This window comes from Melopsittacus undulatus, chromosome 5 (genome assembly GCF_012275295.1).
Source record: "Melopsittacus undulatus isolate bMelUnd1 chromosome 5, bMelUnd1.mat.Z, whole genome shotgun sequence".
NCBI lineage: Eukaryota > Metazoa > Chordata > Aves > Psittaciformes > Psittaculidae > Melopsittacus > Melopsittacus undulatus.
In genome coordinates, this window is record NC_047531.1 from 21675873 (window position 1) to 21697659 (window position 21787).

The 21787-nt window shown below is 43.8% G+C and overlaps 1 protein-coding gene across 1 annotated transcript in view; it reads right to left on the reverse strand.

The window, feature by feature from the left end:
- Positions 1–6987: 6987 nt before the first annotated feature.
- The window catches only part of TRABD (TraB domain containing), a 35682-nt gene continuing 20882 nt past the window's right edge, over positions 6988–21787 (reverse strand). Inside the window, exons 6-10 of the mRNA XM_034063004.1 lie at positions 20171–20281; positions 18695–18834; positions 16345–16517; positions 13582–13693; positions 6988–10098 (exon numbers count right to left, since the gene is read on the reverse strand). Of these exons, the coding sequence (XP_033918895.1) occupies positions 9921–10098; positions 13582–13693; positions 16345–16517; positions 18695–18834; positions 20171–20281 (714 nt within the window). The 3' untranslated portion in view covers positions 6988–9920. The remainder of the gene's footprint in view (positions 10099–13581; positions 13694–16344; positions 16518–18694; positions 18835–20170; positions 20282–21787) is intronic.

Consider the following 21787-nt stretch of genomic DNA (forward strand, 5'->3'; position numbering starts at 1 on the left):
GCTGGGCCGCACACGGCAGAAGCAGGCGCCGGGCACGGCCCGCGGCCCGCCGGCCTCCGAGGCGTCCACCGGCAGCGAGCGCAGCGCAAGGTTGTCGAAGCGCAGGGCCCCCAGCCAGCCCGCCCCGGCCTCGGGAGCGGCACCCTGCTGCATGGCGGCACCCGCGGGGCCGCGCCGGCACCGGACCGCCGCCGGCCGCAGCAGCAGAGCAGGGAAGCGGCGGCCGCCGAGCAGCGCCACCGCCATCCGCCTGCCTGTGGGGAGGGCGGGGACAGGGGCGGGCGCAGCGGGTCCCAGGGTCTGGGCGGCAGCCGGGCGGCTGGCAGCGGTGCACCAGTAGCGGGACTGACGGCGGTAACGGCATCGCTGAGGGGCTGCTGTCTGCAGCCCACACCCGGGCGCGGAGGGTGAGTGCTTACTGCTGCTTTGCTGGTGCTTTGGCACCCGTTATTCAGGGCACGGAGCCTTCGCCTCTGGTGCGCCTCGGGTGTGAGGAGGGAGCGGCCCTGCGCTGCACGCGTCCCGGCTCGGCGCTGGGCTGGCTGGCGTTAAGATGTCCTGGCTGACGAGGGGAGGGAAGTCAAAGGAGAAGGAGGATCTGGAGAGCTCCCCGAGCCGCGAGGAGAGGGGTGTGCTGGTGCAGGCCATGCTGGAGCACGGCGGGGACCCGTGGGATTATAAAGTCATCGAGCAGGACCCGACCCTGAAAAGTGCGGAGAGGCAGTGGCTGAACTACGTGTCGATGTACCACCCCAAGGGCGAGAAGAAGTGCTCGGCCCTGCAGTGGCTGCTGTTCGACCTGGCGCGGGCCTTGCAGGAGGCGGTGGAGGAGAAGGAGCAGCGCATCCGGAACCTGCAGGGCAGCCTGCAGGTGTCTCGGAACGAAGTGCTGGCGCTGCGGGGAGACAGCTCGATGCTGAGCGAGCAGGCCGAGCAGCTGCGGCAGCTGCGGGACGAGCTGCGGGATGAGGCGGCAGAGAACGCCCGCCTGAGGAGGAGGGTGCACTGCTTGGGCACCCTGCTGACCCTGGGGAACGGCTGGGACCAGAGGAAGGTGGCGGCTCTCAGTAAGGCAGACTGGGACCCAAAGGCGCGGGATGGGGACGGCTGGAGTGCGGAGGCGCAGGAAGAGTTGTCGGTGCAAGGAGTGGGTGCTGCGGGGGCTAGGAAAGTAAAGCCGGCGGAGGGAGAGGGAGGCCAGGGAGAGGGGGATATGTCCGGGAAAGAGAAGGTTTGGAGGAAACAGAAGGAGGGGTGGCCCGTGTGGGTGAACCGAATGTGGGCCCTGGAGCGCTGCTCTGTCTTCACACAGGAGGTGGCGAAGCGGGTGGTGACCGCCATCGGGCTGCCGTGGCCCAAGGTGGGGGCCATCGTCAGAGACCTGCCTGCTGAGGAGGTGTCGGGGGGAGAAATCTTGCGGCTGGTGGTCAGGAACCTGGGAGAGTATGAGCCCCTCAGAGATAACATGGACGGGGCACCCTGGAAGGATGTCCAGGAGGCGTCAGCCTACGTGTGTGGGAATGTCTTACTGCGGGTGCTAAAGCAGAGGGAGAAACCAGTGCCCCCTGACTTTGATGTGTTTGGGGTGAACGTGGAGCAGGGGGATGTGGCGGTGCTGGCCTGCCGTGCCCCCGAGCTGCACAAAGGGATTTTCATCAGCCTGGGGGCTACGTTAATCGGCCGCCCCCTCTGTGAGTGCATGGCTGCCTTGGAGAACATGGGGACCCTGATGGAAGCCGAGGGGCAAGGGATGGCAAAGAAGGACAGGACGGGGGCGAAGGGGAGGAAGTACATTCCTAGAGGGACAATTTGGAGATATTTAATAAGCCAGGGGATGAATGAAGGAGAGCTAGATAGCCAGCCCACAAGAGTTTTACTTGCCAAAGTGAAGAAAATCTTTCAGGAAAAGGGAGTGAAGCAAGAGGAGATTTGGGAAAAACTGAAGCAGATGAATGCATCGGCTCCTCCCCCTGTCCCAAACAGAAAGCTATACCCAGCCTTGGGGGACCTGAAAGATTAAGAGCTGCATCCCCTGGTGTCAGTGGGATTAGCTTCCACCACACTGACCTGGTGTGCGGGGGGCAGGGGCTACATTGGGGTATGATGTCTGTTGAAGGGTAGGGAAATAACTTTCTTAATTGCTATGGGATCAGAAACAATGTTATTAGATTATCAGGGTCCTGCCTAAATCTGTTTGGGTATTGGTAGTGGGAAAGGCAAAGTAGAAGCACAGTTATGGATGGGGGATAAAGAGGGGGAAAGGTTGGGCAGGAAACATTTTAGGAATTAATTTCCTGTATGAGTTCAAGGTAGATCAGTACAGAGGGAAACTGTATTGCTTTGCTACCTAGAAGTGAAGTGACTGCAGGAGCTCCCAATTCAGCGAAGTGCCAGTCTAGAAGTAAAACAGAATCAGGGGTTGTAAATGGAGAGTATGAGGTTCTTCCAGCCAGAGACACCCCCTCTTCCTGTTCCAGTATCCATAGAGTACTGAAGCACAGAGGGTTATGAGGAGGCTTGGGGGTGCACTGAAGGGTGACTGGACTGGGATTTAAAATGTCTGTTTTCACAGTTAGTGTGAAATTCACGTACCCCAGGACTGAGGGCTGTGTGAATGGTGGAAGCCCCTTGCAACCCCAGGGGTTACATTAGATGATCTGTAAAGGTCCCTTCCAACTCAAACCATTCTGTGAACTGTAAATCCACATCTGGTTATGCTTCTGACCCCTGGGAGTGGGCACCACTTGAACAGTGACAAATCAATTGTGTGGGTCCCTTTAAGGGGCTGAAAAGGGGGTTGCGGCTGTTTGCATTTGGCAGAAAAGCAAGATGGACAGAGGCAGTGGCAGCATCTGAGGCTACGGCTAACATAACTGTTTGGTGACTATGTGGAGTATTGAACAGATGGAGTCCTCCAGTCAGGAGGTTCAGATACAGGAAACCACTTTACAGGTGCTTCAGTCCCCAAGTCCTGCAAGGGGTGAATCGGTTAACTCGGTTTTCCTGCAATCCACAACCCTCCAGGGTACTGAAGGGAGCTCATAGGTACATCGAGGTGAGGCGGAAGCTATCTGCTGAAGAAAGAAGACTAAGCTGCAGCATTCCTGTTTGCGTGCTAGACCATGGGAACAAAGAGCTCACCAGGCACCACCGTGGTCCTGCCCCACAGACACGGGAAATGTGGTCCTGGGCATGAAGGGGAGGGCCCAGAGAAAATTTAGGGGTGGCTGTGTTTTGTGGGTTGGGAAACACAAAACTAAATGGAAACAAAAAGGGGGTGGGGTGAGTGCTGTACATTTTGTTTGTAGATGGGGCCCACTGGCCTGAAACCAAAGGGAACGTTTCCAGCATGTTGGTAAGACTGGTCTTCAGGATCACACGTGGCTGTGGGATTGATCATGGGGGTGGAGCACAGTGTCACTAAGAACCGTCTTCAAGGTGCTCATTGTTGTGCTTAAACACCAACAAGAATATTGTAGAAGCATTGCAGGCCCCGTCCATGTATTCTTGTGGCTTCTTAGAGTGTAACTCCTGGTGTTTGGTAACTGTGCAGACTGTATATGCATTGCTTCACCTGTAAGGAGAGCGGGAGGATAAAGGTGATCTCTGTGGCTCCAGGAAAAGACCAAAGATGTGGCGTTACACCTGGTGGCATTACATTCATATGCCTGTTCTCAAAAGTAGAGTTTTGTTCCAGACTGAGGGACTAATGATTTCTGCCTGGGACCTGAGCAGCCTTGCTGGGATGAGGTTTTCAGACAACATGACAGCATACAGAAGAGAGATGAGAAGCTGGAGAACAGACAAGTTGCAAGCCTGAGATCACATTGGCAAGTAAGGAACTGTCAGAACTATAGCCTGAAACTGTGAGCTGTATGTTGTTGCTATGTTATATCATGAGTTGGTTTCCACAACTACTGCTATGCAGCACTTAATGCACTTAATCCTGTACTTGTTATGATAGAAGTCATGTTGTTCTTTCTTCTTCTGTATATGCTCTGTTTGTTTCAAAAGGGAGGAATGTTCATATGCCCAGTTGAACACCTTGCATGAATTGCCAGCCTTAACGGTTGTGGTGACCTTCAGCTAGAAGGGATTGTGTTTATCAGTATCTGGAGTGGTCTGTCGGTTCTTGGAGGAGGTCAGCAGACCAGGGGATGGCTTCTGAGCAAGGTGTCCTGCTGGAACATGCAGCCTGACACAGCCAAGGCCCCGGCAGTGCTGGCAGAAGGATGACAAACAAGTCCCCCTGCTACTGCCTCCAGTGTGTAAACTGACAGATAAGGTCCTGCTAGTGCTTGGGCAGCTTGCACAGGAATCAAGGCTAATGCGGAATAGTGGTGTCTGATAACTGCAGGAGGTAAAGTAAGCCTAATGGGACAACCATGGGGGAGTTGTGGGGAGTCAGGCTGCCTACAGTTGGTATTCCAGCCAGTAACACCATGTAAGGCTGCAACTTCCTGGGTTGATGGCATAAGAAATGCCACAGTTAAGTGTGGCTGTAACAAAACCAGGACCAGTGGGGAGGAACTAATTGGAAGCAGGTTGTTTATCTGGGAGGGATTTGGGTGAAGGAGGTGTCAGAAAGGTGGCTCCTGATGCTGAGGGATTAAGTCAACTGAAGAGGACCAGAACGCTCTTGCTGATGGAGGAAGTGGATGCCTACAGCTGGCAGCGACAGTAACCTGCAGACAAAAGCCCTGGGAGGCTGGGGACATTGCCTGGGATATGCTGCTGAACTGGCTCCATCAGGTCTCTGTCTTCATAATGTGGTGTGGGAACATGAACTTGTACCTTGGAATTTACAAAATTGCCATGGGGGGGTGGCTGTGTGTGAGATGTGTTAGATCTGAGATGAAGAGCTTATAGTTTCATAGCTGTGCCTTACAATTTGCATAAACATGCAACTTGGTCACTATTAAGGTACTTAAGCTCTGGTTATTTTTGTTTCTCTACTTTTCTCATGCTGTATTCAGCAGTCAATAAACAGTGTGCCTTGATTATGTCTCGGGGCAACTGGTATGAGGAGCAGTGTCACACCTCGTCACAGAGTGTAACACACTGGGAGTGTTGCCTCCTACAAGCCTTCCTCTAACAGACCTGGGCATCCTGGAGAGGGATGGCCCTATGGGTCAAGCTCAAGAATGCTGCTGTTGGCCAGCTGCCTGTGTACAGTCAGACAGGTAGCAATCCATGTATGGAGTGGCCAGGCAGAAACTGATGATGACCACGATGAACCATCAAGGCTGCTGTGGGCTCCCCAAGTCCTCCTGCTTTGCTGCATGCTAAAGAGTGGCACCAAGAGCCTGCCAGGGTGGTCATAGTGGGGTTGGGTGAGAAGCCCACTGAATCTCCAGCTACCTTAGAAGAGCAGCAGTCCCTCAATACGACAAAATGTGTTAACCTTTTAGAAGAATGAGAGTAAAGGTCTGCTGGGACTGGGCCCTACATGTTGAGCAAATTAAGTCTAACCTTGGGATCTTACAAATGAAGCAATCTGTGCTAATTTCAAGTGTTTTAAAACCCATAAGGATGTTCTTCTCTAGCAATGTAATTCTCTGTTTACCCTGGAAGCAACATCATGTTGTTTGGCAGATATTTAAATTTTTTAAGTGGAGATTAATATATTATTGCTGATTCAAGAACCTGCCCCTCAAGCATCAATACAATCACAAGAAGAAGAAATGGGTATATACTGCAAGTTAGTAACTATGCAGGCTGCTCCTGTTTTGTGTTAATACCAGGTACCACATCTGTGAGTCAAAACCCAACATCTCCAAGGTTAACACCTGCCTCTCTTTAGGGGCTAACTTAAACACCAGGTAAAACCACCTGCAGTCAGCAGATGGCACTAAATTATTACTATTACTCATGTTTTCTAGCTACTGCAGAAGGCAAAATAAAAATGCAACACGGTCCCAGCTGGCAAGAGAACACAGGGATGGAAGCAGGAAGAGAGATGCAGGGAGGTGAAGATTGCTCGCAGGGAGGTGAAGATGCTCACAGGCAGGTGGTGCACACTGAGAAGTCTTCTGCACTGCTCGAGAGTAAAGGACCAAGTGGTCTTAACCAGTCTGGGTTAAGCTGCACACAGCTCCAGGGGCTGTACAAACACTCCCGCTGGCCATGGAGGCAGGCAGAGATGCAGTTCATTGATAACCACCAAAATCAAAACATCACTCCTAATTTTTTTTTACCCAATGAATTTTACCACTGAAAGAACCTCACTTAGCCAGGAGCAGATACAACCTATCAAAACTGAGGTAAATATATTAACAGCTTTTTAGTCTGACTCCACTTTTTCTCATCGATCTTGATGCATCAGCTCTGAGTATCCTGGTAGTGTACATCTTCTCATATGAATCCTCTTCCCCCCAAAACTAACACCACTAGAGCTTCCACATACAATATCAAATGAACCAACATTAAACAAGCAAAGTGAGCATTTTCTCATGTTGCATCACAGCCCCTCCAGCATGATGCTACTGGAGGAGCCAGGGCCCAAGGGCAAGGTCTTGTGTCGGAGCAAGAGCACATGTTCTCAGTTGCACCTTTTTCCCTACTGGAAGTGAGGATAAGGCTATCCTCCTTTGCTGCCGTTACCTCCCTGGAGTACGGAAAGCTTCATTTGCTCCAGGTCAGTAAGCATGCGGAAGGCAGGGACAAGGAGGGGGATATTTCAGCTGGGACCTGCTGAACAGGACAGCTGCTCCAGCTATTCCCCATCCCCTTCCCATACAGACACAAAAGTGGGAATAAGCTGGGGAATAAGCACACTAGTTTTATCTTTTTCACCTGAATGGTCAATAGATCCATTTCAGCTTCAGATCCTTGGAGCTACTTGTGTCCTGTGTTCCACACACATCCAAGCCAAGAGCTCAGCCCCATGCTGGTCTGTGCATCAATCGGAGCTGAAAGTGATCTTTCTCCTGCAAATTCTTAAGACACCCCCCCCCAGATCATGCAATAAAATCAGTCTCAACACACTAAAGTCTAAAATTAAAGTTTATTTCAGTTTTAGAAAGAAACAGGAAAATACATACAGGAGTATCATAGTTACATAAGTGACAATGTGTTGTTTCTTTTCCACGTGTAGTTCCCACTATTGCCCAGCACTTTGAGATAACTTGATATATTTCTCAGCACCTTTTATATGTTTGACAATACACACAGAAAAACAGCTTCCAGTGGAAATCTAGGCAGTGTTAGTCACCTTCAGACATAGACTTTTAAATTTGGTTCAGTATTCAGTACAGGAAAGAGACATGAACACAACCCTGGCCAGCAGCATGCTGGTGGACAATTCACTCAGAGCAGGCAGCTGTCCTCTGGATATGTAAGCCAAGGCTGCCTGACTGAGCAGTGCTTGACAGCTCATGTGCTGTGCAGGTTATCTGCTGGTCCCATGGGCAGTATGCGACTAGAGCAACAGTTTACTTTGCAGATGCAGCTCCAAGTGCTGAAGGAACTTTGTCTGATCAAGGGAAACAGGACTGCACTTTGCTGCACACACAATCAAAAAATATGGACCACTGGTTGACAAAGCATACAAAGAGTGGAGTACTCAGCTAGTACATTATCTGTATGGAATGCAGCTTATCTAGCCAGTATGAATACTTCATTAATAGTTGGGTTTTTTTTAGGTAATGGTCATATTAATTTACCTGGCTCAGTTTGAAAGATTAAATGCTTTTTGCCATTAGTTCAACACCTTTTCCACTTAATGAGTCTGTAATTCCCATGCAGAAGGCAGCACTTTTAGCACAGGTGATTGCGCCTGACGTTCGGCCTGTGTGAGCGCTTTGCTGGGCTGGGACTAAGGCCGTCAGCTCCTTGCATGACTGAGCACTGGAGTGATGTTAAAAGAAAAGCAGCAACAACAACAGTCAACTCACCATGCCTGACTCTGGACTCTGAATTTACGTACTCACACTGAGAAGTCAGTCTCCCTGCATGTTCAGTAGGGCAGGGAAACTCATCCTTTCCTCTTTTAACCAGTAACATATGGTAACATACCAGTAACCAGGAACATAGAAACCAGTTTCTCTACTTCAGGATTACGCTCAGATGCCCCTCGGTAGAATGTATTTACTCCACCTGACATTCTTGTTCAGACAAATGCGTCAGATGGTGAAATTACCGTGTCCTAGACCTAGCTAACCAGTGTTTGTTCTCAATGCAAATACTGATAAGGAAAATAAATGCCTTCAACAGAAAGGGTGGTTAAAATATTTTATTCTTTATATCATAGAACATACTGCTGTTTACTTTAAATCACTTTGGAGTAAAGGCACACATTGTTAAAAATACTTCAGATTTACATCACATGTACAAATGCATAAAACAAATGTACATGTCACCAAACGAATACAATATGGCTTTATAGGGTTGAGGAGGGGCTGGGACAATTCAACATGTATTTAAATTTTACAGAATGCTGTTAAGACTGAAAGGACTGACTAGAACAGAAAAGAATGGACCTGAACCACTGATCATGTTACATAAAGAGTACAGAACATTGAATATACAACACTGAGCATTTGTGTATGGATTCATAGGATTGTTAGCTCTGCAAATTCATCAGGCTTTCCAGTGCCATTGAGTAAATCCTGCATGCACATGATCTGCCAGTTTGCAAATGCAGGAAGGTAAACTGCAAATTCTCCATCCACTAACAGGTTCCTTGAAGAATCTGCTGATATGCTTTGTAAAAAAAGAGTAAAACAATCGACTTAAGGTATTAACTGAAGAAAATGACTGAGTAATGAACAGACGACTTACAGGGTGATTACTTCTGGCTAAAAAGCATAAAACATTAAGTCTGCAAGAATGCTCTGCGACAATCATTCAGCATTAGTCCCACCCAAGTTTAAGGCTCATACCTAAAATTTACCTTAATTTGTTTTTGTTTGTGTAAAATTACCTGAGCACAGAAATCCAAGATCTACAGAGCTTTTAAAATACCTGCAGATACCTTAAAATGCTGTAGATAACTTAAAGCAAAACATCAATATATTGAATTTTACCAGCTAGAAAGTCTCAAAAAGAAAAGCAACCAACAAAACAATATTTTGGTATGTCTAGTCTCTTCAATTTACAATACTGAATCCAGCAGGATTCGGCTAAATAATACAGTTTAAATAAGCTAATCTAAAGGAACAGAGTGTCCTGTAAACATCTGACACAAACCACATTGCATTATGATGGTGTGGCTATACCTTCTCTATGCAGGAGAAAAACAACCCAAGTGGTGGTGGTAATGAGGGGTGCAATCTAAAGGCAACGTTCCTGTTCTTCAGTAAGGCTTGTAAAAAATTGGAGCAGTGTACGTATGACAGCCTGTACAGTTCTGAAATTGTTTGAAAGCTCTCAAGTTTAAAAAAGCCTAAATGTTTGAAGTATAAAACACACATTGAGAAGACGTCCTTCTAAGTTATGTGTAAAAGTGTCTGGCACCAGAAACGATCACTAGGTATTATTATACCCAAGGGAAAAAAAGCAAAGAATCACTCAAGACAAGTGTCCCTGAACTTAGGAGCAGATGCAGCTGATTAGGTTACTTTGTGTCATTCTGTTCCTCTGGAAAAGAAGCCATGAACACTCCTTAAGCTGTACTACATCATCAGTAATATATATTATATATACAATAGGCATATATATAATATATATATTTGCGTACATATTTCTTCAATCTGGAATCATGTGGTTTCATGCAACACACCAGGAATCAAACCTACTCATTAGATCATAGCTGGTGTAATTTTAGTATCAAATATTTTATTATACAGTGATTCAGCGTTGCCCAATCTGAGTCATCCATGACTAGGATCCTCATCTCACTCTTCTTTCAGTCCAGTTCACATCTGTTGCCTGTCACCCTTTTTCAGCCACTTTCTTCTTACAGTTCCTCCACTTGATGTTCAATGATGAGACCTTATTTCTGTCAGCTTCTGAAGACAGTTCTGTGCTGCTGGCATCGAGAGAATAAACTGCACTGTCCTTTGACCTATTCGATAGCAGCCATATCCCATCAGTCCAAAAACTGTTGCTTTTATGACAAATTTGAAAATCTTATTTGAAGCTGATGGAGGAGGCACACTGAAGCAAAAGATATAAAATAGTGTTAACATCTGTGTAGCTGGAAACAACAGGCATTTTCCAACCAAAACAAGGATCTTTTCTCCCCTTCCCCCTTATAGTGCATGAAGCTTTCAGGTAACAGACATGTCATGAACAAACAACATTCTTTCACGTTCAAGGGACACACCTTAACTAAACAACAACAAAAACAATAATAAAGCCTTTTCCACTTACATACAATGCCACTCTTCATGGCTATGGACTTTAACTTGCCTATCACCCTATCAAAGTAACTAAGAAACATAAAGACTTCTTGAAGAATACTAGAAGTTAGTATTGTTTGTCAAACTATATATTACTATACATACCATAGGCATATATTACTATGCTTATCTCCGTACAGAGATAAAAGTCAGAAGACATTTAGGACACAGCCCAAGTCCAACACCTGTACAGTCAATTCACTGTCATTCAGCACAGTAGAGGAAAACAGTTTTGATATTCTGGATAACACGTGTCAGGACTTGGTCAGGTTTGTGTAGCCAGAGGGGTAGGACTGGAGCCAGGCTGGCCCCTTCGTAATTAAGAAGGTGTTTCAGAAAGATGCACCCTGGATGCCAGGCAGGCTTCCCAGCCCAGCTGCAGGCTCCTAACATGAGCACTCTGGGGCTTTGCAGGGGATGGTATGGACAAACCAGAGAGGTTTTGAATGAAGCTGTCTCCAGTCTGGCAGGTTTAGCTGGCTTTGAGATCTTCATAGAACCACCTCTTCTCTGCAGTGGCCACATGGAACGAGGAGGGCAGAGGACAACAGACACACCAGGTCTATCCCACCCTCAAACAGTCTTACTAACTTGTGTACCAAGTGAATAGCTAATACCACTTACAAAATAAAGCTGTCTTTGCAAGCACAGCCACATACACAAGTAGCCCTGCACCTTTACTAACAAGCTCTGCGGTAGCTCCACTGGCCCTGCACCCAAAAGCATGCCTACAGTACAATTCAGATAACCCTCTCGCAGGTGACAGAGGACTCTGTGTGTCACTTTGAAACAGCCACAAGTTCTCATTTATCTAGAAAATGTTTCTAATGTACTCAGAAGCAACCAGGTACAACAGTGCAAAAGCACAGACACACTCAAATCTGGTTAGATGCACTGATACTAGAATAGAACTAGACACAGTTTAGATCTATGTGCTTGAAGTAAGGCAAAGGTGCTCCTGGTGAGATTTTCAGATTCAAGGAAATGCACAGGAAGAGTTTCAAAAAGGCACACACACACTGAACAGAAGATGGGGTAAAGAGATGCCTTTACATCTTCTTTTCTGCTTCTCTATCCTTTGTCAGTTAGAGCTCCTCAGTGCAACTAAAAATCAATTTGTAGCAACCTGAAACAAACAGCAGCCTCTGCTCAGGGTCAGGTTTAATGCACGAACCTTAAAAAGTGAAAGTCGTTGAAATGTGTGTATTTCTATACAGACAATCTCCAAGGTCACTGCAACTCATACAACCTAACTAAATACCTGTTGAAGTATGAAAAACTTCTCACTTAAGAGAGGTGACAACCACTAACACACAAAAAGCCCTGCAACTCTGCTCTGCAACTGCAGTGCAACAGCACAAGGGGTAAAAAAGTTTAATGAGAAATGAGCCTCAAGTATAGTAATCATAAGAATATAATTTGCTTCACATTATTTTAGAAAGTCAAGCTAATGCAATATTACTGTCTTATGAAAGGTATCGGTAACCCTTCCACTTAGCTATGGCACTGGCACGGTAAAGACAATCACGTCAAAGAGCTTAAACTTTGATGGAAAAGACCCTCTCTGTAACCCTGAAAACGTAGTCTGGCTTGGGGCTATTTAGAATCATACAATACTTAGGGTTGGAAAGGACCTTCAGATCATTTAGTTCCATCCCCCCTGCCATGGGCAGGGACACCTCACACTAAACCATAGCACCCAAGGCTTCATCCAACCTGGCCTTGAACACCGCCAGGGATGGAGCATTCACAACTTCTTTGAACAATCCATTCCAGTACCTCACCACCCTAACAGTAAAGAATGTCTTCCTTATATCCAGTCTAAACCTCTGCTGTTTAAGTTTTAACCCATTACCCCTTGTTCCTATCACTACAGTCCTTAATGAAGAGTCCCTCTCCAGCATCCTTGTAGGCCCCCTTCAGACACTAGAAGGCTGCTATGAGGTCTCCATGCAGCCTTCTCTTCTCCAGGCTGAACAGCCCCAACTTTCTCAGCCTGTCTTCATATGGGAGGTGCTCCAGTCCCCTGATCATCCTCATGGACCAACTCTGGACTTGTTACAACAGTTCCATGTCCTTTTTATGTTGAGGACACCAGAACTGCACACAATACTCCAAGTGAGGTCTCTGTAACGTCAGTAATGCAACCAACATTAGCCATACAACTATATGGATTTGGGCAACCTCATTTTACAGGTTATTTGCAAGGGAATATGGACATCTAGTTCATGACTCCAGGCAAGGCTGTCTTAAAAGAGACTTACAAATGGTTAGGCAGGGCTTCTGTACATTGCATTATTGGATCCAGACACCAAAAATCTGTCTAAATTGTATTTTAATGCCTAACTGCACCAGTTAGGTGGGGCACAGCCATTTCTCTTTTTCAGAGATTCTGAAGAGATGAATGAGGCACTTGCATAAACACAGTAAACCACTGTGGTTAAGATAGGGTGCCAATATTTGAAAGGCTCTATCATCCTGAACCACTGCAACCATCACTACCAGATTGTATTATAATCCTTCCTACATTTCTAAAGTCCCGATCTTAGTGGCTTTATAGGATACACAGTCTGAACATTTTGGTTCTCCAATTCCTTCTTTTTAAAAGTACATGCATCTATTTTAATAGGTACTTTGAAGCAGAGTTCACCAGATACGTCACTTAAATCAGCCTATATTCAGGTATACACATTAGAACATATTATTACTTTATACATATATATATGTATATATATATATATACACATATATATATATATATATAGTTAAAAATAGGCTATGAGCAACTGTGAGAGTAAGCTTGTCAGAGCCAGCAGTGTCCTGACACAACAAAAGCTTTGAATACTACAAATACTATATATATATGTATACACACATAATTTGTATAATACTATACAAAAGCTAGACTGGAAGCCTAGTTCTGTTTTCACCATCTGCTACAGCCCTCATCTGAATTCTTGATTTAAAAGACTGAAATGCGAATCAATGCATTTTCTTTATAGACAAGGGCATCTTCATCTCCATTTCCCCTGATAGCCAACTATTTAGTTTTTCCCCTTGGATATTTTCTTTTCCTTTCCAGTAAGTACAATCAGTGAGCTGACAGGGCAGGGGTGACAGCAGTGATGCTTCTTCAAGCTGTGCGAAAGAACTAAAAAAACCCCTAAACAAACCAATTACTGCTGTCTTTCAGCAAGAGAACCTGTTGTGTCAACACATAGGAAATGATGACTGTTACCTCATTATTTCCTGGATGTTTAAGTCAGAGTTCCAGTTCTTTTCAATTCCAGGTACATGACCCATCCCAACAACACCAACTACAACAGCTGGGATGTATTTTCTAGGTTCACCTGAGAAAGAGAGATGGAGAGAAAAGATTAATAAAAGAACTAATTCCTAGTTATAAATAAATAGGTATGTGTGAGATTACAAAACTCAATTCTTCAAGTGGTAGGGACTAGATATTAAAACTCTGTTACGTACTAGAGGTAAACGCTCATCCTACCTACTGCCTCTTAGTTTAAGTCTGAAAAAAAGAATGAGTCAGGACAGTTTCTGGATTTTCAGGACGTACCAGTTTCAGTAAATAGACCCTGCCAGGGCTCACACTCCAGCCTCAGGGCAGGACAGTCAGCACATGCAAGCCAACTTAGTTTCTTTCCTTCTCTGTGCAGGTCATGTTTCTGTATTGCCTATCAGGAACAGCCCTGGGCTTTGCTGTCTGCTGAACAGAGAGCTTTCTCCACCACTTTGGGCAGTGGCATCTGGCACATATCCAAACTGTGACAAGACCTGGGCTAACAAGGAACAATCGAACAACACTTGAGCCTACACCTGCCGCTGTTAGTAGACCAAACCCGGCCTCAGCACGTAACAGCAAACCCCATCCATTTGTGTGCAGCAGTTAGCCAGTCACTATATGACCACTGTAACACCTGCCAGCTGTCACCCTCACCTCCCATCTACCATCCAAATTCCACAACACCCAGTGGAAGTTAAAATGTTGCTCCTGACAGCTCCTGACAGCTGTGGGATTACCCCCAATGAAAAAAATCGTACTGGGTCACAATAAAAATAATTAACAGAAAACTTTCTAAATAATAGTAACCAAGCTGCTTTCCTATGAGGAAAGTTAAACATAAATATAATACATAAATATATAATGTAAGTTCCACTGTCTTGCTTTAGGTACCCACTCTTGATTTTTCCAGAATAACAAAAAATTAAAAGCAGCCCTCTCAAAATGAAACAAAACTGCACTGAGAACACCAAAACCATTACATACATTTTCAAAATAATTTATTTGGACTTGCATCTTTTCAGCCTGTTTTAGGGTTGCTCTAAATCAGAGCTGCAACTACAGAGGCAGAGCACAGTATGTCAGCTCAATGGGCTATCCAAAGCACACCACATCTATTTCAACCTCACCCATGTGTTCTTGTCTGCTTCTGGGCAGGACTCAGCAATGCTCAGCATCCTGTCCGAGATTTAGTCCTTAGAGAAACTTTCATCCCCCGCTCAGAATATGTTGTGTGGAGTAAAGACAGAATGAAAAACTAAATGTGCAAGTTACATTTCCAAGCTCTTTGGAAGAGGTCCCCCAGGCAAATAGTCAGACAAAAGCTAGAAACCAATCAGACCTAGTTTAGGAATATATGTATATATATATCTATATATACATATAAGGAATATATAAGTATATTTGAGTCCTGCAAATCGTGTCCAGGAATTTCCCCTTATTACATCCTTACAATAGTAAATGATTTGGACAATTGTGGTGACGTCATATTTCTGCTCCTTTGAATTGTGGGCATCTTAATTATATAATTTGCCTTTTTGTTTTTTCTCCCTTTTTTGCCTCTTGTAAGCATGAACACATAGAACAGATTGCATGTATATAATATAAATGCACAACTTCTAAACAAAACTGTCTGGTATTGTCTCTTGTTAACTAAGTACAATGACTATCAATCAGGTAGTCGCTCACATTGTTGACTTTTATGGTCCCATCTTGTATTTTAAGTCCTTCATAACATATACAAACCCATTCCAATTTCATAGGCATTCACTACACACATTCAGTGTTCCAGAGACAGCTTTTAAGAAGGCAGATTTAAGGGAGGAAAGGAATCAAAGAGCAATTCCTCTTGTGACTCATGACCAGCCAGGACCAACAATAAATTTTCAGCCTGTTCTTTGGACCATCTGAACACATCTGTGTCTCAGTTGTACCACCTGAGCTAAAAGGATATAGTGTATATTTAGACAAACTTTATGAAGGCAGCACTGAGATAATATTAGGCATGGGAAATGCAAGAACACAAGTGCAATCCCCTTGCTATTTTTTCAGCCGCAAGATAGTGCCAGAGGTCTGCACTGAAGCGATGACAAAGAGTATCTTCTTGAGACAGTAAATAAGAGGTTACTTGTACCTCAGTATATTTATATACAGAAAGGGCATGCAGATCACATGTGGCAGCAAAATACTTCCAAAGGTTAGATAAATGAAACATTGCATTTCTTGCTGAAACATGCAGAGTAACATGTTTTGTTATCATTGCCACATCATCAGGGTTCCTAACAGCCCAATTTATAATAGGCAAAGTATGAAGACGTCTGAAGTTAGAGTTAAGTAAGAAATGAGTTCCTGAGCAGCTAGCAATGAATTTGACAATGAATTTGGTGAGATAACAGGATGGCAGTGAGGTGGACATAAGTCTGGACTGTCCCATTTTGTGCTGTAATACCAGATGCCTGCCAGGCTAATTAGTATTTTCCAGTTTTATTTAAATAGCATAGTGAGAAAGGCATCATAATTTGGAGTCATTGCTCTAGGTGGCTGCAACAGCTGAGTAACATCCCTCTTTAATTTGTTTAAGCACTGTAATCTTACATGACATGTGGCACACATGAACAGAACATCCCAGATTACCCAAGAGCTGAAAACACTAGTACACAAAGAACGCTTTGCTGGTTATAACATGTGCTTTAAAACAATTACTTTCTGAAGCTCGAGGTAGTTCTATCTGCTTTGCTGCTTGCTTCAGCATGTAGGTCAAGTAAATATCTCGTTCTGAGACAATCGTTCGATGAAGATCAGGGAATTCTCCAATCATTTCTGCCATCATCTGCTCCAGTAAATCCTTCTGTTTGCATTTCTCCACATCATCTTTACTGAAAGAAAGGTAAGTTTTCTCAGTATCTGTTACATTTTTGGAGCCCAATAAAGACAAACCAATGAGTCAAAACAGTTGGGTATTTATACACATCATTCACCTAAACCCATTCTCCACAGTTCTCCTCTAACCAGTTCTTTTCTCCAAAAACAAAGCAGTCTTCATAAACTTGTAGAACTAGATACCTAACAATGCCTCTACAGTGAGGGAGAGAGGTCACTTGCCTCTAGGCAGTTCATCTGGATTTTCACCCTTCCCAGTTTAAAAGCTGACAACTCAACTGAGCAAAGCACCAGGGCTTCAAAGGACACTGTTATCATGATGCCTCACTTTCAGTGTATATTAGTAAGCTTAGAAGAGCCAACACAGAACTCTCTGGAGGAAGAAGATCTCATCTCTGAACACACAAAAGCTGTATTTAAGGAGCATAAAGAAGCACAGCCTAAGGCAGTCTGAGGGGATGGAAAGAGTTCTACAGGTTCCAAGTGTCAATCACAGGTCTTTAGCAAGGAAGTCAAAGTTGTAAATCAATTACCTGAACAGAAGAATAGGAAACAGGCAGAAAATAAATAAAAGCTGCAGGAACAAATGTAATGAGCTTTTGTATTTTTTATAGGTGCTGTTAACATTCTGTTTGCACCCACAGCTGTAGTACAGTCATAGTTTGTGGCAACAGAATCATCTGGTTTCGCATCTCTTGTCTACTGAAGAATGATGCTGAATGTGCTTTCTTTAGTTTCCAAGATCAAAAGAACACTACAAATGTCAACAGGGCAACAAAAAAAAAATGACACTGAATTATTACTCCAGTTTCCATACAATCTCATGTTGATGGCTGGGTGCACAATACCTACCCCCAGTAACTTCCCAATTATAACCACTTTTTCTTTTCAACCTCTACCCACGTTACTTGTAAAAATCAACGTAGCAGATCAACCAATTGTATGGCAACAACTGAGATTATGGCCAAACTTCAGTGGGAAGCTAGTGTGCATGTACTATAATTATCTTGATATTCCAGTTGAAAACCAAAATGTTCTTAGGATGGATAAAAGAATGGGAGAAGCTACAGAGAAATATATCCTTCAATGCCCCAACAAAAGTCTGCAAACAGTTTCATGCTGGTATTAAACTAATAAGAAAACTTACTTTTTGAGCATGAGCTGTAGTTATGGCCTGGAAGAGAGTCAAACTCATTTTACAGATTATTGTAAAAGCAAATATTTAAAGGAAATGACAACTAAGTACAGACAAACAGCAGGTTTGATTGATACAACTACAGCTTGAGCCCTGGACCAATTTTAAAAGCCTATAAAAAATGCCGTATTTCCTGAGTAGAGCAAAGTTGAAGTCACAGGGCACGACAGAGGCACAGAGATTCAGAGGATACACTTCTGGCAAGCCTCCCACCACTGCGAGTCTGGTAGGCGCAGACTGAATTTAGAACAGCCGTGCATATGCTCTCGCCCAGTTCAAGTAAGTTACACACACCTGCTTGTGGAAGGAAGAAGCACACTTAGTGTAGGGATGTCTCTAAAGGGCAGGGAAACCAAACTAAGAAAGAGAAGAGGTGTCTGGGAAATACTATTGTAAGGCAAATGTTCCTAACAATATGCCTTTATAAAGGCAATAATCACTACCAGTCCACATGTTGTTCATAAATGTAAACATTTTCTCTTGCTCCAAACATATGCTCAGGCAGCAGATTCAGTTCCCACGCTGCCCTGATCTACATCAATTAGCACAACAGGCCCAAACCCCTTGGAAATCTTAAGGAGGTATAAATCAACATACCAAGGCCCTACTCTCTTCTATTTACAATATTCACACACAGTAGTGGGAAGGATTATTTTCAGCATAGAAATAAATAAAAATAAATAAATTCATAAAAGCTTAAAAAAGCTTTTTCTGAAGCACATTAGGAATTCTCCAGCACTAAATCCTTCACTTTACCTGGCAGTAATGTATCAAAAAGCAATTAAAGAAAGAGCTGGAAGGGCACCAGAAAGCCAGCTTTCTTTTCAGAAAATGTGGTTTATTCCAGGGTAATTTGTATATTTATCCTTCTCATTAACTTCAAGTTTAATTGCAGCAGGCTGAGTACCAAAGACTTCCAGCTTGTACTGAAGTCAAACTGAATTCACCACAACATACATATGGGATGCTTATTCATACCTGATTGGGTCAGACAAGAAGCAAAGGCCCCAGGCAAGCTTGACTTTTTGCCAGAAAGAAAGTGCAGCAATTGCTCTCTTAAATGTAACAGGGATGGGCCGGTCTCCAAGATGGAATTTACAGAAAGGGACTTTACTGGCCTGAAAAAGAAGATACAAATTAAGAGAATGTTTGTTTTATTGTTCTATACAAGGTAACTTAAAATAAATGGCAAGTAATATCATATTTCAACATCCAAAACATGTTTTGGTTTTGCAGTGAAGTTTCTAAAATACTGCTTCATAGCTACAAGATGCAGTAGATATTACAGTAACAACATTAAGTTGGAATGCCACCCTCTTTAGGTTACTTTCACCTAAGCATAAAGCTTCTGCTTATGACCAAAGCTAAACAGAAGGGGCTCAGTATCTGTCTGAGTCTGAATAAAGTCATAAAAGCAAAATGACTACAGTTTTTGTTACCTAGGATGTCAGGATCAGTAACCTAGCAGTTTCTCATGGTAAAATATATTTAAGAAGGAGCTTATGAAACAAGAACTGATGTCAGATACCACACAACAACATGAGGTGAGACTTCACTGTAGCCCAGACTGACAAATTTTAGCACAGCATAGAATTTATAGAAAGCTCTTCCCTATATATGTTGTTTAAAAACATCAAGCAACCACTTCAGAACAGGACAGAGCTAATATAGATATATTTTTTCTTTCCCACTTAGATGTTTCACTGTGGCCTGGAATGCTCAGGAAACTAAGCCTTGAAATAGTTCTCTTTTTGTTACAGATAAACTAACCAAATAATTTCAGATTCGTTAACAGCTATGTTATCTCTACTAACATGTAGTTTAAAAAATAGCAAGATCAAGTATGCAAGGTGGATACATAGAGGGGAAATAGTGCCTCAGGATCCCGTCAAAAAACCACCAGAGTAGCTGTGATACACAGCAGAAGTCCAGCTATTTACTTCCCAGTACCAGAGCTGGCAGTACATTAAAGGGAATGTTAACAGATCAGATGTGACTAGCAGTCGAGTCACATATTTCATTTCCCTAACGATCTTTCTAGATGAATGTGTTAGATTGCATTAATGCTTTAGTGTTGGTTTTCACAACCTGAAACCCTGACACCACCAAGTAGGGTCAGGAACCATATCCAGAATTCAAAACCAGTTATTTAGTAGGAACAAGAAGCAATAAATTATTAATAAAATAGAAACAAATGCCACCAGAAATACCATCAGGAAAACCCCTTATCATATGAAGCCTTTGTGGAGTTTCTTTCATGCCACTTCAGGCTACAAACATCTGTACTTTCAAGTACACTTTGAAGCTGAAGCCAATTCTTAGACCTTCATAGGCTTCAGCACAAGTGTGGCCAGAGTGCTCCTTTCCAGTGACTAAAAACTGGTTTGATTTAGTTCAACTCTGGGGGCAAAAGGCCAGTACCTTGACCTCAGAAAAACCATTTCAAGTTCGCACCTCTTTGAAAGCCTCCCTGAATTCTCCTCCTGGGGCCATTCCCAGCTGTTCTGTGATGTGAGCAGAGACCTTCAGAAGCAGCATTTGCATCAATCCAGACATGACTCCATTCTGGCAGAAGGAGAAAAAAATATTATAAGTTAAAAAAAGAAATTAACAAGCTGTGTGGATTTCTAAGAAGAATACACTGCTCACAGTCATGAAAAATCCATACTAATTATCTTAGTGAAGAAGCAGCACTGAAGCTGTCTTTTGGAGCCAATTCACTGATCAGTACCAGCTCTTGTATCAATCTGTCAGTTGTGAAGTAGCTTTTCACTTCAGTGTGGCCAAGGTATTCACACTTTCAACAAAAATGCATGGCAGAGTTAAGAAAATAAAGGAGGACAGGCAGGCTTACTTCAGTCTATATTTACTTCACCTTCCTGAAGAAAGCATTAGCATAACTGAAAGGTGAAACAGCCCATACTGTGCATGTAACTGTTCTTGATCCATCTAGTTACAAAAAAACCCACCCCAAACACAGGAGTATATTGCACTGGCTGTAGAGTGAATGCCATGTTCTAGAGATACTGAAAGGGAAATAGCTAATAGTCTAATCATAAACACTTCCACAACCCTGGGAAAAACTAGGCTGAGGACCAGTTAGGTTAACTGATGCAGAAACAGAATATCGCATTGTGCAAGAAACAGCAGTGTATGACTTCAGCACATAACACCTTTGCAAAGGCCTCACGATCCCAAGTGTGACTCACTCCCAACAAGCAGACTGAAGGCCCCTTCTTGCAGTCTATAACTTTCTGAACAAAGATCTAAAATAAGGATTCTTCTTTCTAAAAAGAAAAAGAAACCTCAAATATACTTATGCAGAATTTCCCTTCCCTATCCTTTTACAAAGAAAAAAAAAAATCCATTCACAGCTGTTCCTTGTGTCCAGCTCTGGCTGTCCTCAACCTGTTATTTTTACAACTAAGGCTCAGTGGGTGAGTGTTACCTGTCCCAGAGTGAAACCTGTATCTTAGTTACGCATCTCCTTCAATTTAGCATCAGCCCATGCCACTAACAGTAGAAGGCATTGCCCCTTCCCTCACCAAAGGCTCATTTCGTGCTGTAGCACAAGCTTCACATAACCAAAGATGAGGTTACACAGGATAGCCTACATTAATATAACTGCTTGAAGTTATCAGAGGAAGGTCCTGGTCTCCATTCATTGTATTTAGGGTCATGCTCAAATGACCCACCTTGTGCCACATCTGATACTTGTGTGACCTCTCCAAAGGCTGTAGGCAGTTTCTACAATTAAATGGACTGAAGAGCCACAGAGGACCAGAGCTGGCAAAAGAGAGCCTGTTTTCAAAACCAGTTGATTATCTGTTTTGTCATGCTATAAACTAGAAAGAATAGCAGAAAAACAGGGAACAGGGGAGAGATGAGGAAGAAAGGGCAGTGAGATAAAGGGTTTTCAGCATCCTTGAGATACAGTTCCAAAGCCTGGAGGACAAAGGTTTCCACAAGTTCAGAAAAGATGCCCACAAAGAAAACTGGGATAATGCAGCCTTCGGTTATTTGCTGGCTGCTCTCCCCTTCAGGATTTATGTATTTGAAGTTTCATTTCTA